General features: G+C 34.0%; 1 protein-coding gene across 2 annotated transcripts in view; it reads left to right on the forward strand.

Annotated features, from left to right (window-relative positions):
* Positions 1-20,151, forward strand: part of EPHA3 (EPH receptor A3) — a 341,621-nt gene that overhangs the window by 210,570 nt on the left and 110,900 nt on the right. For both annotated transcript variants that reach the window (XM_028504495.2, XM_036017958.1), the window contains exons 4-5: positions 4,318-4,473; positions 5,165-5,500. In XM_028504495.2, the coding sequence (XP_028360296.1) occupies positions 4,318-4,473; positions 5,165-5,500 (492 nt within the window). The remainder of the gene's footprint in view (positions 1-4,317; positions 4,474-5,164; positions 5,501-20,151) is intronic.

Consider the following 20,151-nt stretch of genomic DNA (forward strand, 5'->3'; position numbering starts at 1 on the left):
TTGTCTCTATTTAAAGGACCTTAACCTGCTTAATTACTCTTCAGTTTTACTACCCTAGGACTGAAATCTATGAATAATTTTACCAGTGTCTGACTGATACAAATATATTCCACTGGGAGAGGTGAGGAAGACATAAATCAGAATTCTGTCACTTGACAGCAGAGTTTTAATGTGTGTAACCACCTTAGTCAAGTATTACTTTAGTACCTGGCCTACTCCAGCAAGGACCTTGACCATATAGCAGAAGTTCTTTATTTAAAACCTAAAACTGGATAAACCTGAGTTAATATTAATTTGTTTACCCTTCCTGCCTGATCTCTGTTTTCCTTGAAATTCTGTAATGACTTAATTAAGACTTCTCTTAAGTAATAAAAGAAAACATAACATATTTACTTTCTACTCATTGTGTGGATTTTTTAAAATATGCTGAATTTTCTCATTCTATGAAATAATGCTTAAATGAGAGAAATGTTTAGATTGTTATATCACAAGTTTTATATTCAAGGTAGGTAAGGGGATGCTTTCAAGTTAAGACCATAGCTCTTACCATTATAAGCAAACATACTAAAAGATAAGTATTTATGCCATTCAAGGTAAAGTTTCAAATTCTTTTATAATAATATTTTGAAGATGAAGAAGGTACAAAAGGTAGATATGTATTTAAGCACAAGTTGATTTACTATAAGGGAGAGAAATTATTTATTGATTGCAAAATTTTTAAAGCAAATATGTTGTATAAAGAATTTCCCCTTACACATGCTTTCTACCAGTGTAATAATTTGTTAGTAATATAAATTATTCAGTTATATTCTCAAATTTGTTGAACAACTTTGGTGGAGAATTTAGAGATCTTGCTTATAGCAAGAAAGAGAGCATTTACTTTATGCCTCTCACACAGAGTGTGTGTGTCACTGTTCTTGAAGTTGACAGAATCCCTTTGTCCTTCCAGCTAAAACCACTCACCTGCCCATAACAGTGTTCGACATCAAATAGAATATCCTAGAGAAAGAATATTAGCTTTTTCCCAAATAATCTTTTATTAAAAAATAGATATAAAATCTGGATTCATGTAATTAAATAATTTTATAGATGACTGTTCCTCAATGTCATACCAACAATTGAGAATTTGGTAAAAGATAATTCATGGTTTTAGAGAATAATTTACTTTTAGTAAGTGATTTATGTAAAGTTAAAAGCAGAAAATCTCTTGCTTATTCCCACTGTCATTGAATATCTTTGTGATTTTGAGCATACTACTCTTTCTGCTTCTGCTTCAATTGTCCATTCTGTAAAAAGAGTAGATTAACATCTGATTATTTTAACAGAATGGTTGAGATTTAATTGAGTTTGTACATATGAAAGTCCTTCAGACAGCATCTCCAAAATTTAAGATATAGACTCTAGTGTTGTATTCTCATAGCATTGGTATTTGATGAATATCTATGAATTTGTGGTTGAAGTCTGTCAGCCAGAAGATGAGAGTGGGCCTGTCCCTGTGTGTCACCTAATATCCTGGATTGCAGTGTCCACTGAAGATTGTAGAACATACAGGCTGGCCAATGTGATCCTTAGGATCTTTTTAGCTCCATTAAGCAATGATTGTATTTAATCAATACATCTCAACTAAATTCTCTTTGTCTTTTATGTCATTTAAAAATGCTTTCTGCTATGAGTAAAGGCAAACTTGATCACAGTGACATAAACAAATAAGCTCTTATTTTTGACACTATAATAAATCTTGAGATAGGTGCTTGCTGGGTCAACAAGTATAGAGTACACATCTCTCTGATTTTCTTGGCTTTTAATGTATTGTCACATGTAAGCCATTATGTCCATAATCAATTCTGGAAAAATGTAGATGAAGTAGAAATAAAAAAAAGAAAAGCTATCCCAAAGACTTTCATCAGATTCCCGTTTATATTTCTTTCCCCATAATTCTGGCCATTCATCACCATTTTCAATGTAGTCTAAGTAAAGGGAGCACTGGGTGGGATGCCATTCTGAACAAATCAGGATTCTATTAGCAAGCAGGAAGCAGAGTTTGGACGTTGAGTACACAACCAACTGTACCCACCACATTCCTCTGCTTAACAGTTTGTCTTTTCATGTTGATCTATTTGTGTATTTAAATATGCTCTCACAAGCCAGCTCCAGCCATCTTTTCATAGTCTTTCTCAGATGAGATTCCTCTGTGCAGTCTCCTCTAACAGCTCAAGCAGAATGGGGTGCTCACTCATGTGGCCTGCGTTAAGGTCTGGGGCCCATTTCCAGTTTCAGGGGACCAGGGAGACAGACAGCATTAGAGAATTTACATCTTTAAGGTTGCCCAATAGCCTGAAAAAGAGTAAATGATTGACAAATATTTATTAAACTTTGTGTGTATGGGCCTGCCTATATTGTACTATTGTCATCTGTAAGATTATTTATTAATAATTAGGTCAAGTCTAGATTACTAACTTGTATTAACATTCTTAACTTCTAAGTTTATTAATTGTAGTTATTACTGATCACATTTAAGTTACTACAGAAATCCTGGCCATAGTGTTGTAGCTAAGATGTCATTGTATAACTGTCTTGTCTTAAGTATCACATAGCATAGTTATTTATAATAGCAACAGCAAGTGATTGATTGTTTAGCAAATACCTTTATGCTAAATGCTTTAAAAAACCATAACAGCTCCAAATAATGACCCATAGGTAAACTTACAAGCAAACACAAGAACAGAGCAACTTAATCTTGAAAGACTCAGTAATGCCCCTTTGCAAATTTAAAGGCACTTCAACGATGAGCTAAATTGAAACCAGAAGTTAAGTGCATGGTTTATTTATACTTTATATAATTTCCTCTAAGGCAATATAACAGGAGATATGAGTAGAACTTTCTAACCAATGCTTACAGACAATGTTCAAAAGTTTGTAAACCTAATCCAAGTTTGGTTAGGGCAACAATCTTTTTTTTTGGTGGTTTTCAACGTGATACTAAAAATTGTTCAACTTAATGTAACATGGTCCTAGAGCAGCTATTCTTAGTTGGAGCTAGTAAACAAGGTGAAATGAATGACTGCTGTCACTTTATGATTCTAATTGTTTGTCTTGGCAATGTAGTTTCTCAATAACCTTGTAGTAGGAAGATATGCTATTATGGATATAATACATCCTCTTTAAAAATGCATTTAATGACTATAAAACTTAATATTTGTCTATACAGGTTTTACTTAAGTGCAAATACCTATTATTCACAGTAGAAGTTGATATAAGAAAATTCTGGAATTCAATAATAAAGATAATTTATAGGGCCTATTTTATATGTAAGTACTTTATATCATCAAATTTTAGTGTAGCACTGAAATTGAGTTATAGAGATTCAAGAAATTACTCCTTTCCAGAGATATTCTGAAGGACCCCCAAAATTTAGACCCAAATCCTTTCCTCGGAGGAATGCCAAAGAGCTTCTTGCTGGGATTTTCACCATGAATTCAGTTCTCAATGTAATTGTGAAAGTGGATTAAACAAAACAGTACAGCATTTTGAACTTAATATCAGATTAAATGAAAAACAACACAATGGAGCTGAAGTCAATATTCAGTAACCCATTCATTCCATTAAAAACAAAACAAAAACAAAAACACGTCATTCAGAGACATGGTCAGAAAGAAAGAAAGTAACCAGAGTCATTTTAAAAAGCTTTTAATCTAGTAACAATTCACAAATATGTCAGTTTAAATAGAAATTGTACCTCTCTAGATTTGATACATAGAAAAGGAGATATATTTATTTAAATAGAAATTATACCACCTTATATATCTAAGATAAAGACAAGGGACTATATTACACTCTTTGTCTTAGGCCGCTACCACAGAATGACACTGCTGAGACAGGAAAAGAAAATTCGAGTTCATGAGAACTATAAGAGGGCGTGATTTCTTCCTGCAGTTGCTTACAACTTGTGGGGATGAATTCGTCATGTTCGAGCAGGGAGCAGCTACATGACGACATGGCTTTGCTCTGTTTTCTCCCCAAATACCCCAATGCCAAGGAAAGCTGGAAAAACATGAGCTGGAAATTTCATCAGACTCTCGTGCCAAAATAATCTAAATTTTGTAGGGTTTTTTTTCCCCTTTAACATTTGGTGCAAACTCAAATGTATATGTGGAGACACTACACTGAGCCATGTTTTTTGCTTCTATAAGTGCTGGAAGGAAAAAATTAATTTTTAAAGTGAATGCATGTCCTCACATCCTGAAATGTATTTTACATATTTCAAACATACATTTTCAAAATGACTACAGAATTGTAAAAGAGTCATTTTGTTTGTAGCTTGTCGACCGGGTTTCTACAAGGCTTTGGATGGTAATATGAAGTGCGCTAAGTGTCCACCTCACAGTACGACTCCTGAAGATGGTTCAGTGAACTGCAGGTGTGAGAATAATTACTTCCGAGCAGACAAAGACCCTCCATCCATGGCTTGTACCCGTGAGTAGTTCTGCTGCAACCCATGCCTCCATGTTTGTTTTATTTTGTATTTTTCTCCTTGTTATTGTGTTTCTTCTTTGTTTAAATCATTTGGCCCATTTCCTGTGCTATCCATGTGCAAATTGAAAGCTTTCTCTGCTTCACTGTCCATGCTTGGCTCACCACAAATGCAACATTTATCACGCAAAATGAATGAACTTTTAAAGTACTTCCTGCAATAGGATACCCAGAAAGAAAGAAAGAAAGTTTTCTGCATCTTGTTTTAGATTTTGCATTGTATTAGATAGGATAGAGAAGGTTACAAGCATGGGAATTGTGTTTTTACATTTCTATTCCCTCTTGTTTATGTTGGTCATAGGTCATAGGGGAAAAGAACTAAGATTTATAAAACTAATACTAAAGTTTTCATAACTATTCATGAGGGCATTGAATTTAGTGGTAAATTTCTTTGTTGAACTTACTGAATGCATATTCAATCTTGAGTCAAACCTCCCCCACTCATAGCTTGGAATGTATAGTGCTCTTGTATCCATGTGTCTATAATCTCATGGATCCTCTAAGGACAAATTAAAAGTGCATAATAAAGACAAGATGGTTATTTACCTCTTTTGGTTCCATTGTAAATTATCTCTTTCCCTTGTAGTAGAAACCAGAAGTGAGGCTCATTAATCTTTGTTGAACTACTTTGCAGGACCTCCATCTGCACCAAGAAATGTTATCTCTAATATAAACGAGACCTCGGTTATCCTGGACTGGAGTTGGCCCCTGGACACAGGAGGCCGGAAAGATGTTACCTTCAACATCATATGTAAAAAATGTGGGTGGAATGTCAAACAGTGTGAGCCATGCAGCCCAAATGTCCGCTTCCTTCCTCGACAGTTTGGACTCACCAACACCACGGTGACAGTGACAGACCTCCTGGCACACACTAACTACACCTTTGAGATTGATGCCATTAATGGGGTGTCCGAGCTGAGCTCACCACCAAGACAGTTTGCTGCAGTCAGCATCACGACTAATCAGGCAGGTGAGTACGAGCTGGATGCTTCCCACTCCGGCGTTTCAGAGGCAATTAAGAGTTTTGACAGACAGAGGTGGGAAAAAGGTGAGGAAAAAAGATTTGAAAAAACTTCGGGATTTCTTCTTCAATCACTTTTAGACAGTTATGGTACATTAAAAATTTAATTCTTCAAATGAAAATGAATCATATTTGTTAGATAATTTTAAACTAATTCAAACCATTGCAACCCAATTTGGAATATTTAAATAGTTGGGGCTCTGGAAATAGTACTTGTGGGTCTCTTCGAAGCATTTTCTTATTTCTAAGAATTTAGACATTGAACCTTAGCTATGAAAAGATTATGGAGGATATTTAAAATTTGAAATAGCTTTACCTTAGTTACAATTGTATCAGGGGTTTTTTTGATGAAGTTATTCAGTTATTTTATGATTGTCACTCTGAGTATTATTGCTCAGAAAGTTATAATTCTCTGGTTAATTAAAATAAGAAACAACAATTTTATTCAGTAGCTAAAATTTGTATTTAAAAAGTCAAAATATAAAATTTGTGGAGAAGCACAATGAAAAAAGTTTTGATGGAGAACATTTAGAAGCACTGATCTAAAAAAAAAATCCTGGAGTGAATGGTTAGGTGATTTCACCAACCATATTTTCCACTGACAATCTTTTCTAATTAAAAACATGCTACACTGGCAGCTTGTAAACATGTAATGGAAAAACGAAACAGGCAAACTTCTCACCTTTCCTTATCTTATAGCCACCACATTTCTTTTTTCTTTACTGTTAGTACATTTTGTTTTTTCAATCACTCGTGAAATCTTCTATGTGTTTCCTAGTTCTCTTATAATTCTTGTGACTTTTAAAATAGTTTTCTCTAAAGATGTGGCATTTGAAATTATTTGTGGGATTTTAACTGTGATTCTCTCAAACATATAGAAGTGCTATGCTTTACAGAGTATATAGAGACATAATAATGCTACTCCTTTGAGATAAGACAATCATTTCTCCAATGTTGAAAACTGTGATGAATAAATAATAAAGTTTTCTTTTGGAACCAACTAGCTTGTGCAAAGTTAGGCTGACAGACATTTATGTACATAATTGTTGTTACAAGGTATCATAACTAAGAATGTGTTCCAGACAGTTTAATGCAGAGATAGTACTGTATCATTTCTAAACAAACAAATAAAGATTGGAGTCAAAAGAGGAGGAAAGGGAGAGACAAGATGCACCTTGGACTACTTACTACAGACACTTGAATCAGCTTCCAGGTGCGTTAAGCCCTAAGCTAGACGTCAGGATTGAGCGTAAACTCTGTTCCTTTTCTGCATTTGGCTAAAATTTGGGAGGTCCCTCAGCTCTGTAGTAGGACTTGCCCTTGGCTCTGGGAGTATGTACCCTGAAGGTCTTAGGAAAAGGGAAAGGAGTGATGACTAAGTTCTCCGTCTGATGGAAGAGGTGGTAGACCTGTCAAATAACTAGCCAAAAAACCTCATCATTTTATTTTCTCTCACTTGGCTGGCTCAGTGATATTAAACTGCCAAAGCAAACAAACAATGGGTGCCATTCAGGGCTAATATTCAGCAAGTCAGCACCTCTATGACTCTGCTGCTTGTGAAAATGTTGTACTACTTCTATGTTGGTTAGAAGCAGTTTTAACTACTTCTGTAGGTTAGTATAGAAATTCATTTGTCCTAGTTAATTCTTCCAGTACCCTGAGTAGCCTCCTAAACCCAGAAACTCAGATCCACCCAATCCTCCCTTGCATAATCTAGCAACTAAAAGTGCGAATCCTGATATCAGAGGGGTTTCTAGAGCTCTGTGCTGGGACTGCGCCCCCTTGAGGGATCTATGTCCCTCACGTTCTCATTGATAGATATTTTGAATATAGCCCCTGGCAGGGTCCATCCTCAAATCTGTCTCTTTTCTGATTCTAGACTCCTTGCTTATTTCTACTTTGCTTCTACTCTCTCTACCAATCAAAATTGTACACTTTTAGTGGTGTCATGATAATATATAAACTTTATTTGTGGAAAAGACGTGACTTTTAAACAAAGTACACTGAATTATTACATATTTTCAATTTTGTTTCCTAAATCTGTAATTTCTCCTACTTGAAGCTAGATCCTGGACCAACTAATGTAAGTTTTTGCTTTGCTTCAGTTAGTCATATTTAAGCTTTGTAACTAATAATATTTAAAAATGTGTGACTTAAGTTTATTTAACTATCTTCCATAACAGGAAAGAAAAAGAGTAATGCTATTGCTATGTATCACATAATTATAGCTTTTCATATTCAATGAACACAAGAATTTTAAGAAATTATAATTATGTGGCAAATGGCTTTCCCAAATCCTATATTTCATGCTGATTTACTACCTTGTTTAAAATGAGAGCATCAGTCTGTGTTATAATTATCTCCTGAGTCAAACAGAAACATATAAAAACAAGCAAGAACTCCTTGTATCCTACCTTATCATCAGCCTCTGGCTTTCTGACAGTACATTTATTGGGAAACGAAGAATAGTTTCAGATATATACAGTGAATGAACCTAGGAGAAGTGGCAGCAGCCAGGAGCAGACCAAGACATTAAAAATAAATGGGGTTGATGCTTTGGCCTCCCAGTTACAAATCACAGGGCAAGACAGAGCTTCAACGGGGATGATATCAGTTACTCTTCCTAAACCCACTCCCTTTTTTATATAATCACAAATTTATCTACAATATGCACTGCTAGGCATTTTACAGATTTATTTATCTCAGGGTTTATGTATTTCTGTGTGTGTGCCTGGGGAGGCAGAGGTCTTTGTTCAGTCCTTAAATCCCCACAGTTAAGATATATAAATAAGATTAGAAGCAATGCATTTCTCCAGAGAGTGTTTCTTTGTTTTGCTTTATTTTTGTTCTTGTGAAGGTTAATGGACTTGTAGCCTTAAAAAATGAACTCCATACCACCAGAAAGATATGACTGTGACAGATATGATTCCATGGTGTTTAAATTACTCCTAGCTTATCTTTGACATGGACATAAAGGGGAAACGTGAATGTGTCCCTTTTAATATAGTTTGTGAGATTGAGCTAGTTGATATTTTTCTTGATTATGGTTTAAAAGCCATGAGATGACCACATGATAAGACACCTTCTAAATGTAGTGGATTATGTTGTAAATTCCAATGTTACTTCTCAGCGATCTATACTTTCAAAAAGTATGTCAGTGAAATTTTAAAAAAACACAGCATCTATATAAAGATAGTATTCATGAATTCATCAGCCAAACATGTATAGAAAGAATTGCAGATTGCAAAGCAAAACTGTGAAGTCATAATTTAGTATGAATTGCTACTTCATGTATCATCTTTGAATGAATATATTCACTTTTCAGTTCTAGAAACAATCATTCTGAAACACTAGCAAAATATCTATTTCTGTTTATTCTCAACCTCCATCATAAAATCTGCCCTTTTTTTCCCCACCATCCTGTAACATATGATCTCAGACTAGAATAGGGGGCACTAACAGAGAAGTTATGGGCATACCATTTTGGGATCCAGCCCTGCTCCTATTTTATAGCTGAAGAAACTGAGATTTGAGATACTTTTTCAATGTTTTATACAGAACAAACTTCCACTTAAGTCTCCCAACTCCAATTCACTTTCAACTTCTATTTTCCTATTTTTCCTGTCATCCTGGCATTCATGCACATGTCTACAAAAATAAATGCTGCCTTCGAGACAGAGAGGAGCTTTGCTGGGAAAATCTGCTATAACCTATGCCATCCACAATAAACTTGGTCCTCAGTTCCCAGCCATATATCACAGGGTTTCCTAGGGCTATTCTGCAAGAGACCCTCCTTATCTCCTCCACTCTCCCCCAAAGCCAATCTCATTTGTTTACTCCTTATTCTCCACCGGTGATTTTCCCTTCGTGAAACTGAGATTTATAGTATGAAATAGATATTTGGTTTTGATCTCAGTTTATGGCACAGAGCTCCTAAAGCCCTTGGAATTTCCTAAGAGATAAGGACAGTAAATGTATATTTTGTCATTCATAGCAATGTCTTTCAGCCTACCTGAATTAATATTAATGAAGTGACTTTTGGAAAACCCTTAAGGATAAGGGCTGGTTGCCAGTTGAACTAACCCTGTAATTAGAAGGTTGGACCTTTCTGTCCCCCTACCTCCTACCCACCCCTGGGAAGGGGAGTGGTGCTGAAGGCAGAGTTCAGTCTCCAATGGCAAATGATTTAATCAGTCATGCCTAGGTAATGAAGCCTCCTGGAGAGCCCAAAGGAGGTCATTCAGAGATCTTCTGCACTGGTGAACACATGCAGGTGCTGGCAGGGGACAGACCAACTGAAAGCATGGGACCTCTGTGCCCCTTGTCCCATACATTGCCCTATGCATTTCTTCCATGTGGTTCTTCCTAAGTTGTATCATTGCATAATAACTGATGATGTAGTAAGCTCAATGTTTTCCTGATTTCTGTGAACCATTCTAGCAAAAAATTGGACCAGAGAAGAGGGTCATGGGAATCTCTCTCTCTTTTTTTTAATAGCTGGTGAGTCAGAAGCAGAGAGAACAGCCCAGACTTGAGACTGGCATCTGAAAGAGAGTCAGGGGGAGTCTGGTTTGCCTGAGTCCTTAACCTGTCAGATCTGATGCTAATTCCGGGTAGATAGTGTCGAAACTGATTGAGTTGTAGTTGTAGGACACTGAGCTGGTGTTGCAGAATTGCTTGATGTAGGGGGAAAAAACCCACACATTTGGTGACTAGAAGTGAACTGTTCTGTGAGTGGAGTATTGAGAGTGTGTTTTTCCTCTTACACCCTAACTTATTAAGACCATAAAGCTTAAGAATGAAAAGGAAATGCCACCCTCTACTACTTCTTTAAATAGAATTTCTCCTCTCTGTACTCCCTAATTTCTATTGACTCCTAGTTCTCCTAAGCAAATCTCCTCCCCTTGTACCATCTTTAACAAGTACTCTCTCGGCTCTTTTTTTTTTTTTTTTTTGCCATTTATGTTGCATAGGTTGTTCTTCATCTTAGATAAAGATACAAATAATTAACTCACAACAGAAGCAATAACAATAAACCATTAAGTGTGGGCAGGCATTATAAATCGCTTGAGTCTTCTAAGATTTTATCCTAGTTTCTCCTAATTTTCAATATATGATTAAATATTTTAATAAAGTAATTCTTCCTTCACCTTTTATTCTCTCATTTATAGTGCAGTTTGGTTTTTGCTCTCACTGGACAGCAAGTGACCTCTTGACAGAAGTCATGATTTCCTATTTGTGTCTTTATGTTACATTGTGAGGAAGGATGTCAGTTTCATTCAGGCATGGACCTTGTATGATGTGCTCATTTGTGTCTCTTTTTCTTAGAACAATGGCTTCTAGCCCTTGTAATCACTCAAATGTTTACTGACTAATGAATGGTTGTGTAATGGAAATTTCCATCATTTGAAAATTAAAACATGTCTTTCCTTAAACCACTTTCTCTTCTTATTTTTTAAAAATTGATTTTAGAGCAAGAGGAAGGGAAAGAGAGAGGGAGAGAGAGAGATTGATTTGTTGTTTTATTTATAGATGCATACATTGGTTGCTTCAAGTATATGCCCTGACAGAGGATTGAACCTGCAACCCTGGCCTACTGGGATAACTTTACAACTAACAGAGTTACCTAGCCAGGGCTTCCCTTAACATTTTCATCTCTACTACTAAGATCACCATTTTCCCAGTTTGCCAGCTTTTTAAAAAAGATTTTATTTATTTATTTTTAGACAGAGGAGAAAATAGGGAGAAAGAAAGGGAAACATTGATGTGAGAGAGAAAAATATCAGTTTCTTCACCTGTGTGCACCAACAGGGGACTGAACCAAAACCTGGGCGTGTGCCCTGACCAGGGATCCAACTGAAGACCTTTGCAGGACGGTGCCCAACCAGCTGAGCCACACTGGTCAGGGCCCAATTTACCAGACTTTAACCTTAGGATTCATATATGGTTCATCTTTTGCTTTTAAGAAGTTCTCACATGCTGCTGATTTCTTAAAATCATTTTAAATCCTGCTACCTTTTCCTCCACATTTAGTGTCAGATTTTAAATCTCCAGTTATAATGTTTATAAATAAATAATGTCATAGATTATAATAGTCACTCTTTTAATTATACTGAGATGCTAAGACAGAAGAGACTTGGAACTGAAATATATTCACTTAAATAGAAATATCCTGCTGCCCAGTACCTTTTTTTCACTGAGATATTTGTAAAAAGGGTTAATGGGTCAACAAATATATCTAAATGCCTCTTTTATGTTTGCATAATATATGTCTCAGCTATTCATAAATTTATAATCTAAGTATAGACTTTTAAAAATTTACATAAATCAAATAAACTTACACAAAATACTATGTAATTAAATGAGTTAAAAAGTGGCAGTTATTTTTTGGAAAACATTGAAGAGTTTAGATGTACTTTGAAAAACAAAAGTATATTAGGTAGTTGTAAAGGAAGGGAGGTATATGTTTCACAATACTGGAGCCAAGTCCTTCGGGTAACAGTAAAGCTGGGCTGAGAAGAGGAGACAGATCTTGTTAAGAGGTAGGCATAGTTATGAAATGCAAAGCAACTTGAATGAGTACAGATACACATATTACGTGGAAGAGTAACCTAAATTAATCTATGTTTTAAGAAGCTTAATCTTGAAAAAAGCAGGGAATGAAGTCAATAAATATAATTTTTAGTATGGGAATGCCTGAATTACAATGAAAGAATGAAATAAATGATGTCATTGATTTAAATGAATATTAGTGTTATCTGCAATTATTATTTTCAAGTTTAAAATGCCATTTAAAAATTTTGAGTCATATCAATCTAAAAAATATTTTAGAATTTGTTGTTTTCCTGCTTGGATTCCTGATTGACGACATTAAATTACCATCAGTCTTTGGACTATTTTGCCTTGGAGTCCTGTAGTTAAATAAACAGCTTTATCTGGAGGCCTAGGTAAACACTACTGTTTTATAATGATTTACATTAGTTTAGAGAGATGTCCCTTCATTTTCTGACTCCCACTATGGGTCCAGTATTACCTTTTTGAACATCTTCCTGAACCTTGAATTTTTGATCCAGGCAAGCACATTATATATATTTCTTTTAAATAGAAATATATGGAAATGTGTATTTGTATGTATTAAATGGAAATATGTTTATATATAATTTAGTAGTATTTATATATTTTAAATGGAAATATATACATATATTTCCATTAAATGGAAATATATGTATATATCTGTATATATATATCTGTATATATACATATATTTCCATTTAAACCTACTATTTCCTCTATGAAGATTATCCTGACTTCCTGACTTCGATCCTTCTCTGGAGTGAATGGGCCTTTCTTTCTTCTTCCTATTTACCCTATCAGAGTTCTGAATGTATGTGTGTAATGTATACCACAAGACTTGATTTGTTCACATGTATGAAAATGTTACAGAATAGTACTATACTTCATAATGTAACTTCATCCAGATTTCTTAATAGTTAATGTTTCCCTACATTTACTTTATCTCTCTACCTCAACTTCTCTAGATATTATTTATTTATGAACTATGTGAGGGTAAATTGCAGATATTATACCACTTGCCCCTAAACGCTTCAGTGTGAATTTCCAAAAAAACATTGGCACTTTTTTATGTAACCTCAACATAGTTATCAAAGTCAAGGCAGTAGTATTGTTCCATATTATGATCTCATCTGCAGATATTAATCAACTTATTAATTATTCCATTAATATCCCTTTAGCAAAAACAAACTGATGTTCTATTTACCTTCAGCTTCTATGTATAATATAGTTTTTATCTATAATAATGAAAATGAATCATTATCTGTAAATTATGTTGTTTACAAAAATATGAAGGGAGAGGGAATCAACTGTTATTGGTAAGACTTTCTAAGGTGTTTGATCATAGTCAGAAATATCACAGTTGCCCCACCCCCAACCTTGAAACGTAACCAGTAGATGTTCTTTAAAACCAAGAGAATTTGACTTAGTTTTATTAAGATTTTCTATTGAAAGACTATTAATTAATTCAACAATGCATAGTGTCTTAGAGACTACATAATGAAAATATCCCTTCCATGACTTTAGACAGAATGCCTCTATTATGCACTGAACTTGATGATCAGAGGTAAATCCTTTATCTTCCTGATCACAAATTGCTACCTCTATCTATCACATGTGTTGTGTGGGTCACCGGCCAGCAGTGACCACGGAACGCTGTGGATGGCTCGCCAAAAAACAGCGAGAAAAAACACATGCACAGAGACAAACTAGTTTATGTGGGGAAGTAGGGACGAAATGGCCACCCCCCAGTGGGGAGAGCCCTGATTTACCATCCATACCTGCTTTTACTGGGCTCATTTTGCATAATAATTCAGGTAAAGTACAGTACTCATTAGGGGGAAGTAAGGAACCATAGAAAACAAGGAAATCTGCCCATCTATTGAGTCGGGGCCAAAGAGCTGTAAGACTTTGAGGAACAAACTAACTTCCTCCTTGGATCCTTCTCATTCAACTGAGAGCATTCTAAACAAAGAAGGGGAATCTTATCCATCTTTGGCTAACCGACCAAGCTTTTGGGGGTTCAGTTATGAATAAAGCAGCAGAAGCAGCATTCCTGCCAGGGAGATAAGCTTTTGTCTCCTTGCTGGCTTCCAAGGGCGTTCCCTTAGCCTTAGACTAGGTGGGGGTTTCAGCTTCTGATACCAGTCAGGGCAGTTCCCAACACACATGAAAGATCTGAACTACACAGCCAATCATAATTTCTCTCCTGTTTATTTTTTGTGATTCTGGGATTATGGTTCAAAACTTCATTAGTAGTATAATTTTCATTAATTAATAAAAATGCTTGACTTTTATCAACTCACTTCTTATAAACAGAAGCTTTTACACCTATGATTTCCTGACTTGCTATTTCACAGGATGAAGTAACACGATCCATTTGTAGAAAAATAAATAGAAATCTTTAATAAATCAAGTAAACAATACACACTTTAAAAATGAATACTAAACTATCAGAGCTATTTAAGTTTAGAATTCATTTTATTTTTACATTGATAAAGCAGATATTTTTAAACATTTTATATTTCTGATTTTTAAATATTTTTCCTCTGCCCACCTTGTGGCATTTAGAAATAACATAAATAGACATGGCAGAGGAATGCCTCTTGTCAAAGACAACCAGGCAGCCTCGAACATTTCTGAAGAAGGAAATATTTATAAGTAAAGGTAGAAAAAGTGTGAAGCTATTAAACTATGGGCACATACTGACATAGTCTCTATAGAAACATATGCTTCCATGCAATTATGTACCTTGGAGGTAAAGTAAACATCAGAAGTATATATGTAATTTTTTTCAGAATGTGAAGGAAGGCATTTTGTAGCATCAGTGTAGTAAATCAGAGTGTTAAAACGCAGTAAAAATCAACTGTGAAATAGTAGAGATAAGATTCTAGAAATGTAATCTAATGAATCTCCCCCTTCTTTTATTTGTGTGATTAATAAGCCTTAAGAATTAAAGCCTTAACATTTTATGTCTCGCATCAAACAAGTGAGGTCTGAATCATACCCATAGATCACATGTAGGCATATACATTATGATTTCCTGGTGCATTTTACTTGTGTGGTAATTTAGCCTCTTTCTTCTTGATTTGTAATCGAGGCAGATACCTGTACATCTGGTAAGATCAGTGTGCAGTGATGTGCTTGAAGCATTCCACATCATTTAACCCATTAATGATGCCTTTCAGTCATCACACTGTGGTGTGGAGGCACAGTACATATCTATAGAATGAGCAAGAAGCTGAACAAAAGCAGAGCCATTTATTGCCTTGACAGTTACTCAGAGCCTTTACATGAGTTTAAAAATGACAACAGTTTGGGGCTTCCAGGATCTACTGAATTCTCACCCCAGCTTCAAATCTGACTCTTAATAATACTACAATTAAAGGAGCAGACGTGCTTGGAGGACTATGTGAATCTTTTTCCTGCTGGCTTCTCCTAACGGGCACTCACAAGATCAGGAATATCAACAGCCAACTAGAGGAGGAAATACCGTGTTAGATAAAGCACTTAGATATTAAGAAATAAATAGTCATTTCATGCTGACTTCTGCCATCTTCACTGCATCTTTTCAAAATAAAAAATATTCGTTCAACAGAAATATTTCTTAGTCTTATTTTCCCAAACAGAAGATTTTTAGTCTCAAACACAGTAAAGATAACTTATTTTTGCCTATATGATTGATTTTTTAAATATGCTATAATCCTATAGAGTTAAGTTAAATGTAAGTCCTTAGAGAATAGCTGAAATATATACCAATAATTGAGAAATTGAACAAATACAAACCTTTAGGAGAAAAAGACACTTTGTCCTCAAAAACAAAAGTCTTACTACCACAGGCCAGATTCTTTTATAATAAACTGTTTATTATATTTCGGTGTCTCCAGAAGTATTATCACACTGTTAATAACTATGATATAGCCCAGCATTCTGACTCTCTAATCCTATAAACACAGCACCATATTTAAATGGAATGGAGGGCACCCTTCCCTTAGGGGAGGTGACAGTCATCTGCCATGAAATTACTGCAGAGCATCCAAATGAAAAGAACTGTGACGTATGGCACCCTCACATGCAGGGACCCTGACATTCTGTAACATTCACACCAAGCCAAAGGATGTAGAAGCCAAAAGATGGGAAGCTCACCTTTTCTACCCTGCTTCATCAGTAACAATTGCTGATATATTGCCTCTTACCAGTTTCAGCAATGAACTAAAACCTATTACATTATTATTTCATTTACTTTTTAAAACAAATTTTAAAAACTGTAAGTGGTTAATTGTCCTGTTCATGATTACATAACTCCAAAACTCCTGTTTTTTACTACTAAAATATTATTTTTCTTACAGCTCAGGAAGGGGAGGCTTTGTACAAAATATAAGTACAACTGAATAATATATATAAAATATATACAAATATATAAATATTATACACATATACATAAATATACAAATATATATTTGTATATATAAATATTTATATATTTATAAATATAATATTTAAATATTATATCAATATAAATACATAAATATTTATATATTTATATATATAAAGATGGCATCATATAAGGTGTTGACTGCTTAAAACACAGACTATGTAATTACTGAAGAAAATTAATTAATTAATTAATTAATTAAATTTCACACGATTTCAGCAGTACTGATAAGTACTTGAAATCTGAATTGCTTTATTAGGAAGCTCTTCATCTAATCTTTCTTGCCAAAACCAAATAGTAAAACTCCTGAACTTCTAAAATATCTATGAAGAATTGCACTTAACCATTGTTAATTTTAAAGCATTTATCATGAAAATTTGTTATCATCCAGAAATTGCCTCTTAGTGTTTTTCATTTTCATTGCAATGGCAAAGAAAACAATGAGAGCAAGCCAACAGAAGGAAAATCTTTCTCTGGTCACAATTGTATCCAAAAATAGCTTTAAAGGGGAGGTTGGATATTAGAGTAGAGATTTCTGGGATGTATGTGAAAGAGGTGAAAAGAGATATCAAAAGTCTAGTTGCAAGTCCAGGTGGCTTTTTAATATTTAAGTGATTATTTTTTAAAATTTCTAAATTTGATTTGTTTATGCATATATTTCTAGTTTTTGTCTAGAAATGAATTTAAGGAAGTTATCAGACTTAACTTACTGGAGTTTGTATGTTGTTTGAAATAGATGTAATGATAGCGATGATGATATACACAGGTTGTTGTGAAGACTGAATGAGATGTACGAGAGCACAGGTGGCCGAGGAAGTGCTTAAATCAGTTCTGTGCCCTGCTTGCAGCAGAATCATGCTGTCCATGCTCTACGTGGGGGAAAAACACATTCCTGTTGAAAATTAAAACCAAATTAAATAAATAATGAAACATAGCAGTTTAAGTTCTCAAACACCCTACTTTGATGTAATACAATGGGTTGAAGCCCAAATTTTTTATAATTCATGTGCTGTTATGTGACAACCCTGAATATAATAAGCTATTTTTGTTGCATTCATGACACACACATAGGTATGTGTATGTATCAGCTTTGTGCCAGCACCTGGGTGCCCACGAGAAGGTGTAATAAAAAAATCTAAAAAAAATTTGGAGATACTGGTCTATAATTCTGAAACCTGGACTAAGGCAAGACCCAAAGACATCAATAAAAATAAAAGCTTGTTAAGAATAAGAAAGATATAGTCAAGAAAAATATATCTATAAGGATTGAAGAAAAATGTAGACAGATAAATAGGGAGAAATCAAGTGGCAAAATAATATTTTAACAATTATTCTGGGTAAAGAGCTAAAATAGTAAACTTTTACTGGGGACCATGTAGTAACATAAAACAAATTTTTGCAATTATTTAGGAAATGCCTACCTTTTACTTTTAATCACTGAAATAATAGTAATTTAAAGTACATTTTAGTAAGTCTACTATATTTACAGGAAGAGAAAATTGTAAATGTCCCTTAATATTGGCTGCAGGCAGGTTAAAGAGAAATGTTTCATCTCATGTACTTTTGTTTGGTTCATCATATTATTTGAATACATTTTTGGAGCAGAGTTTGTCTATCTTTGTCCCTCTGTGGAAGATAATGTTGTATATCATCTAAGGGAATTTATGTCAAATTAATCATGTAGATACCACCATTACAAAGAAAAGTATTCTTCCTTCTATCAAAATACTTTCAAGAAGCTTTTCATAGTTGATATCTGAAATAACATACTTCTTTCTTGATATGAATTGACATGGTAGAAAATTTTCATTTAATTTGAAATATTTTTCCTATAAAGTTTATAAAATGAATATCACTAATCTTACTTACATAAGATATATTTCCATTTCAAACTACTTTCATAAATTCTTCTTATTATAGATAGATGATAGATGTCCTTAGAAAAATCCCAATATAAAATACCTAGATAAAGAACTAGGTTTTACAACAGTTTATTATTTAGATATATGAATGTATATGTCTGTTTGTGCATTTGTAGAAAATATAAAGTTCTAGAAAGTGTATGATGTCTAACAGGCCTGAAATAATAAAAGTCTCTTTTTAACTACATTATTTGGACTTGGATATTTTTATTCTTAACTGTCTTATCTATTTAATAAAGATTCTACATCAATATGTGATGAAGACAAGAATAAATGCCTATATAAGCCATTATTACAGTGCCTGCTACTTATAAGTGATAAATACTTGGTAGTTAATATCGTTAATAAACATTTGGAATATTTAACAACAAACATACACTTGAAGATCAAAATAACTTTTAGATGACCTTGGATTTTCTTGGCAATAAATAACACACTTGATTAATTGCTTTTTCTGTTTCTTAAGCATTTACTGTGCACCTGGTGTGAGCCAGGTACTATGCTGGATGCCTTTGGAAAAATGATGATATGATTAAGATGTAGCTACTGTCTTCGAGGAGCTCTCAGTTTAGTAGAAAATCTTAAAGGTTTTAAGAAGCCAGCATGAAATTGCCTGGTTTAGCCAAGAAAAAGAAGGCAAGGCCAGCTGCCAAGAGATTTCAACAGTCATCAGCCCCTCAGGGAAGCTACCCAAGAAAACATCTTTATCTTGAATTCACAGATAATGCCAAATTATGTGTAATAGTTTAATCTGCTTTTTTATCACTAAAATAGATATTATTAAAATTATCTTTTTGTGTCTGAATTTTTTGTGATGTCATGCTAAACATCAGTCTACTATTGCAAAGATTTTCACTAAGTGGAATAGGAAAAGAAATAAAAACTTCAAATTGTAATGCAAATTTAGTGATAGTTGCACGTTCAGTTTAATGGCCTCTCAATTTGAATGTCTGGTTTGTATAAAGCACTTAGTCAAAAAATGTGAATGTATAATAATGGGATGAGACCAAATATTTATAGCTGTCTACTGAAACTTTCCACATCAGTCTTCTTTATCTATCTGTTTGTCCATTTATTCACTTACTGATCAATCAAGTTTTTGTCATTAGTATGGAATGGAAGCTTCTGGTTAGTAAAACATACAGATTTACAAGCAGCTATCATATAAAGTATTTGAAACTATAGAATGCTCTAAAATATAATGATTAGTAATTATCATAAAAGTAGCTCATTAAGTAATTAAGAAAACATCAAAATTTTAGAAATGTTCATAGTAATCATTATAAACAAGAATTATAATTGTTTTGAAGGTGTATGGCCATAATTTAGCGCTGATGAGATAAGAGTGTGCCCGCTAATATGTGTCTGCTAATATTTGCTAAGACATCCATGTTTACAAATATTGCCTGTCTGTAAAAGTTAAAATATACTGTTCAGTCTCCCTATTGAAAGTAATAATAATTAAAGAAACAATTGAAAGGAGTTTCAAGAAAGTCTATCAGAAGAACGAAGGAATAATTCACCATTATTTGTCCAAGTCAATCTGCATGTATACTTTGTTGGAATATAATAATTTGTCTTCTTGAGTAATTCTTGAGAAAATTCTAAAATTTAAATACATTTCATTTGTAATTCTGGCATTTGTGCAATTATTTGCTATAATTTTTAGAATA

Source organism: Phyllostomus discolor, chromosome 2 (assembly GCF_004126475.2).
Source record: "Phyllostomus discolor isolate MPI-MPIP mPhyDis1 chromosome 2, mPhyDis1.pri.v3, whole genome shotgun sequence".
NCBI classification, from domain to species: domain Eukaryota; kingdom Metazoa; phylum Chordata; class Mammalia; order Chiroptera; family Phyllostomidae; genus Phyllostomus; species Phyllostomus discolor.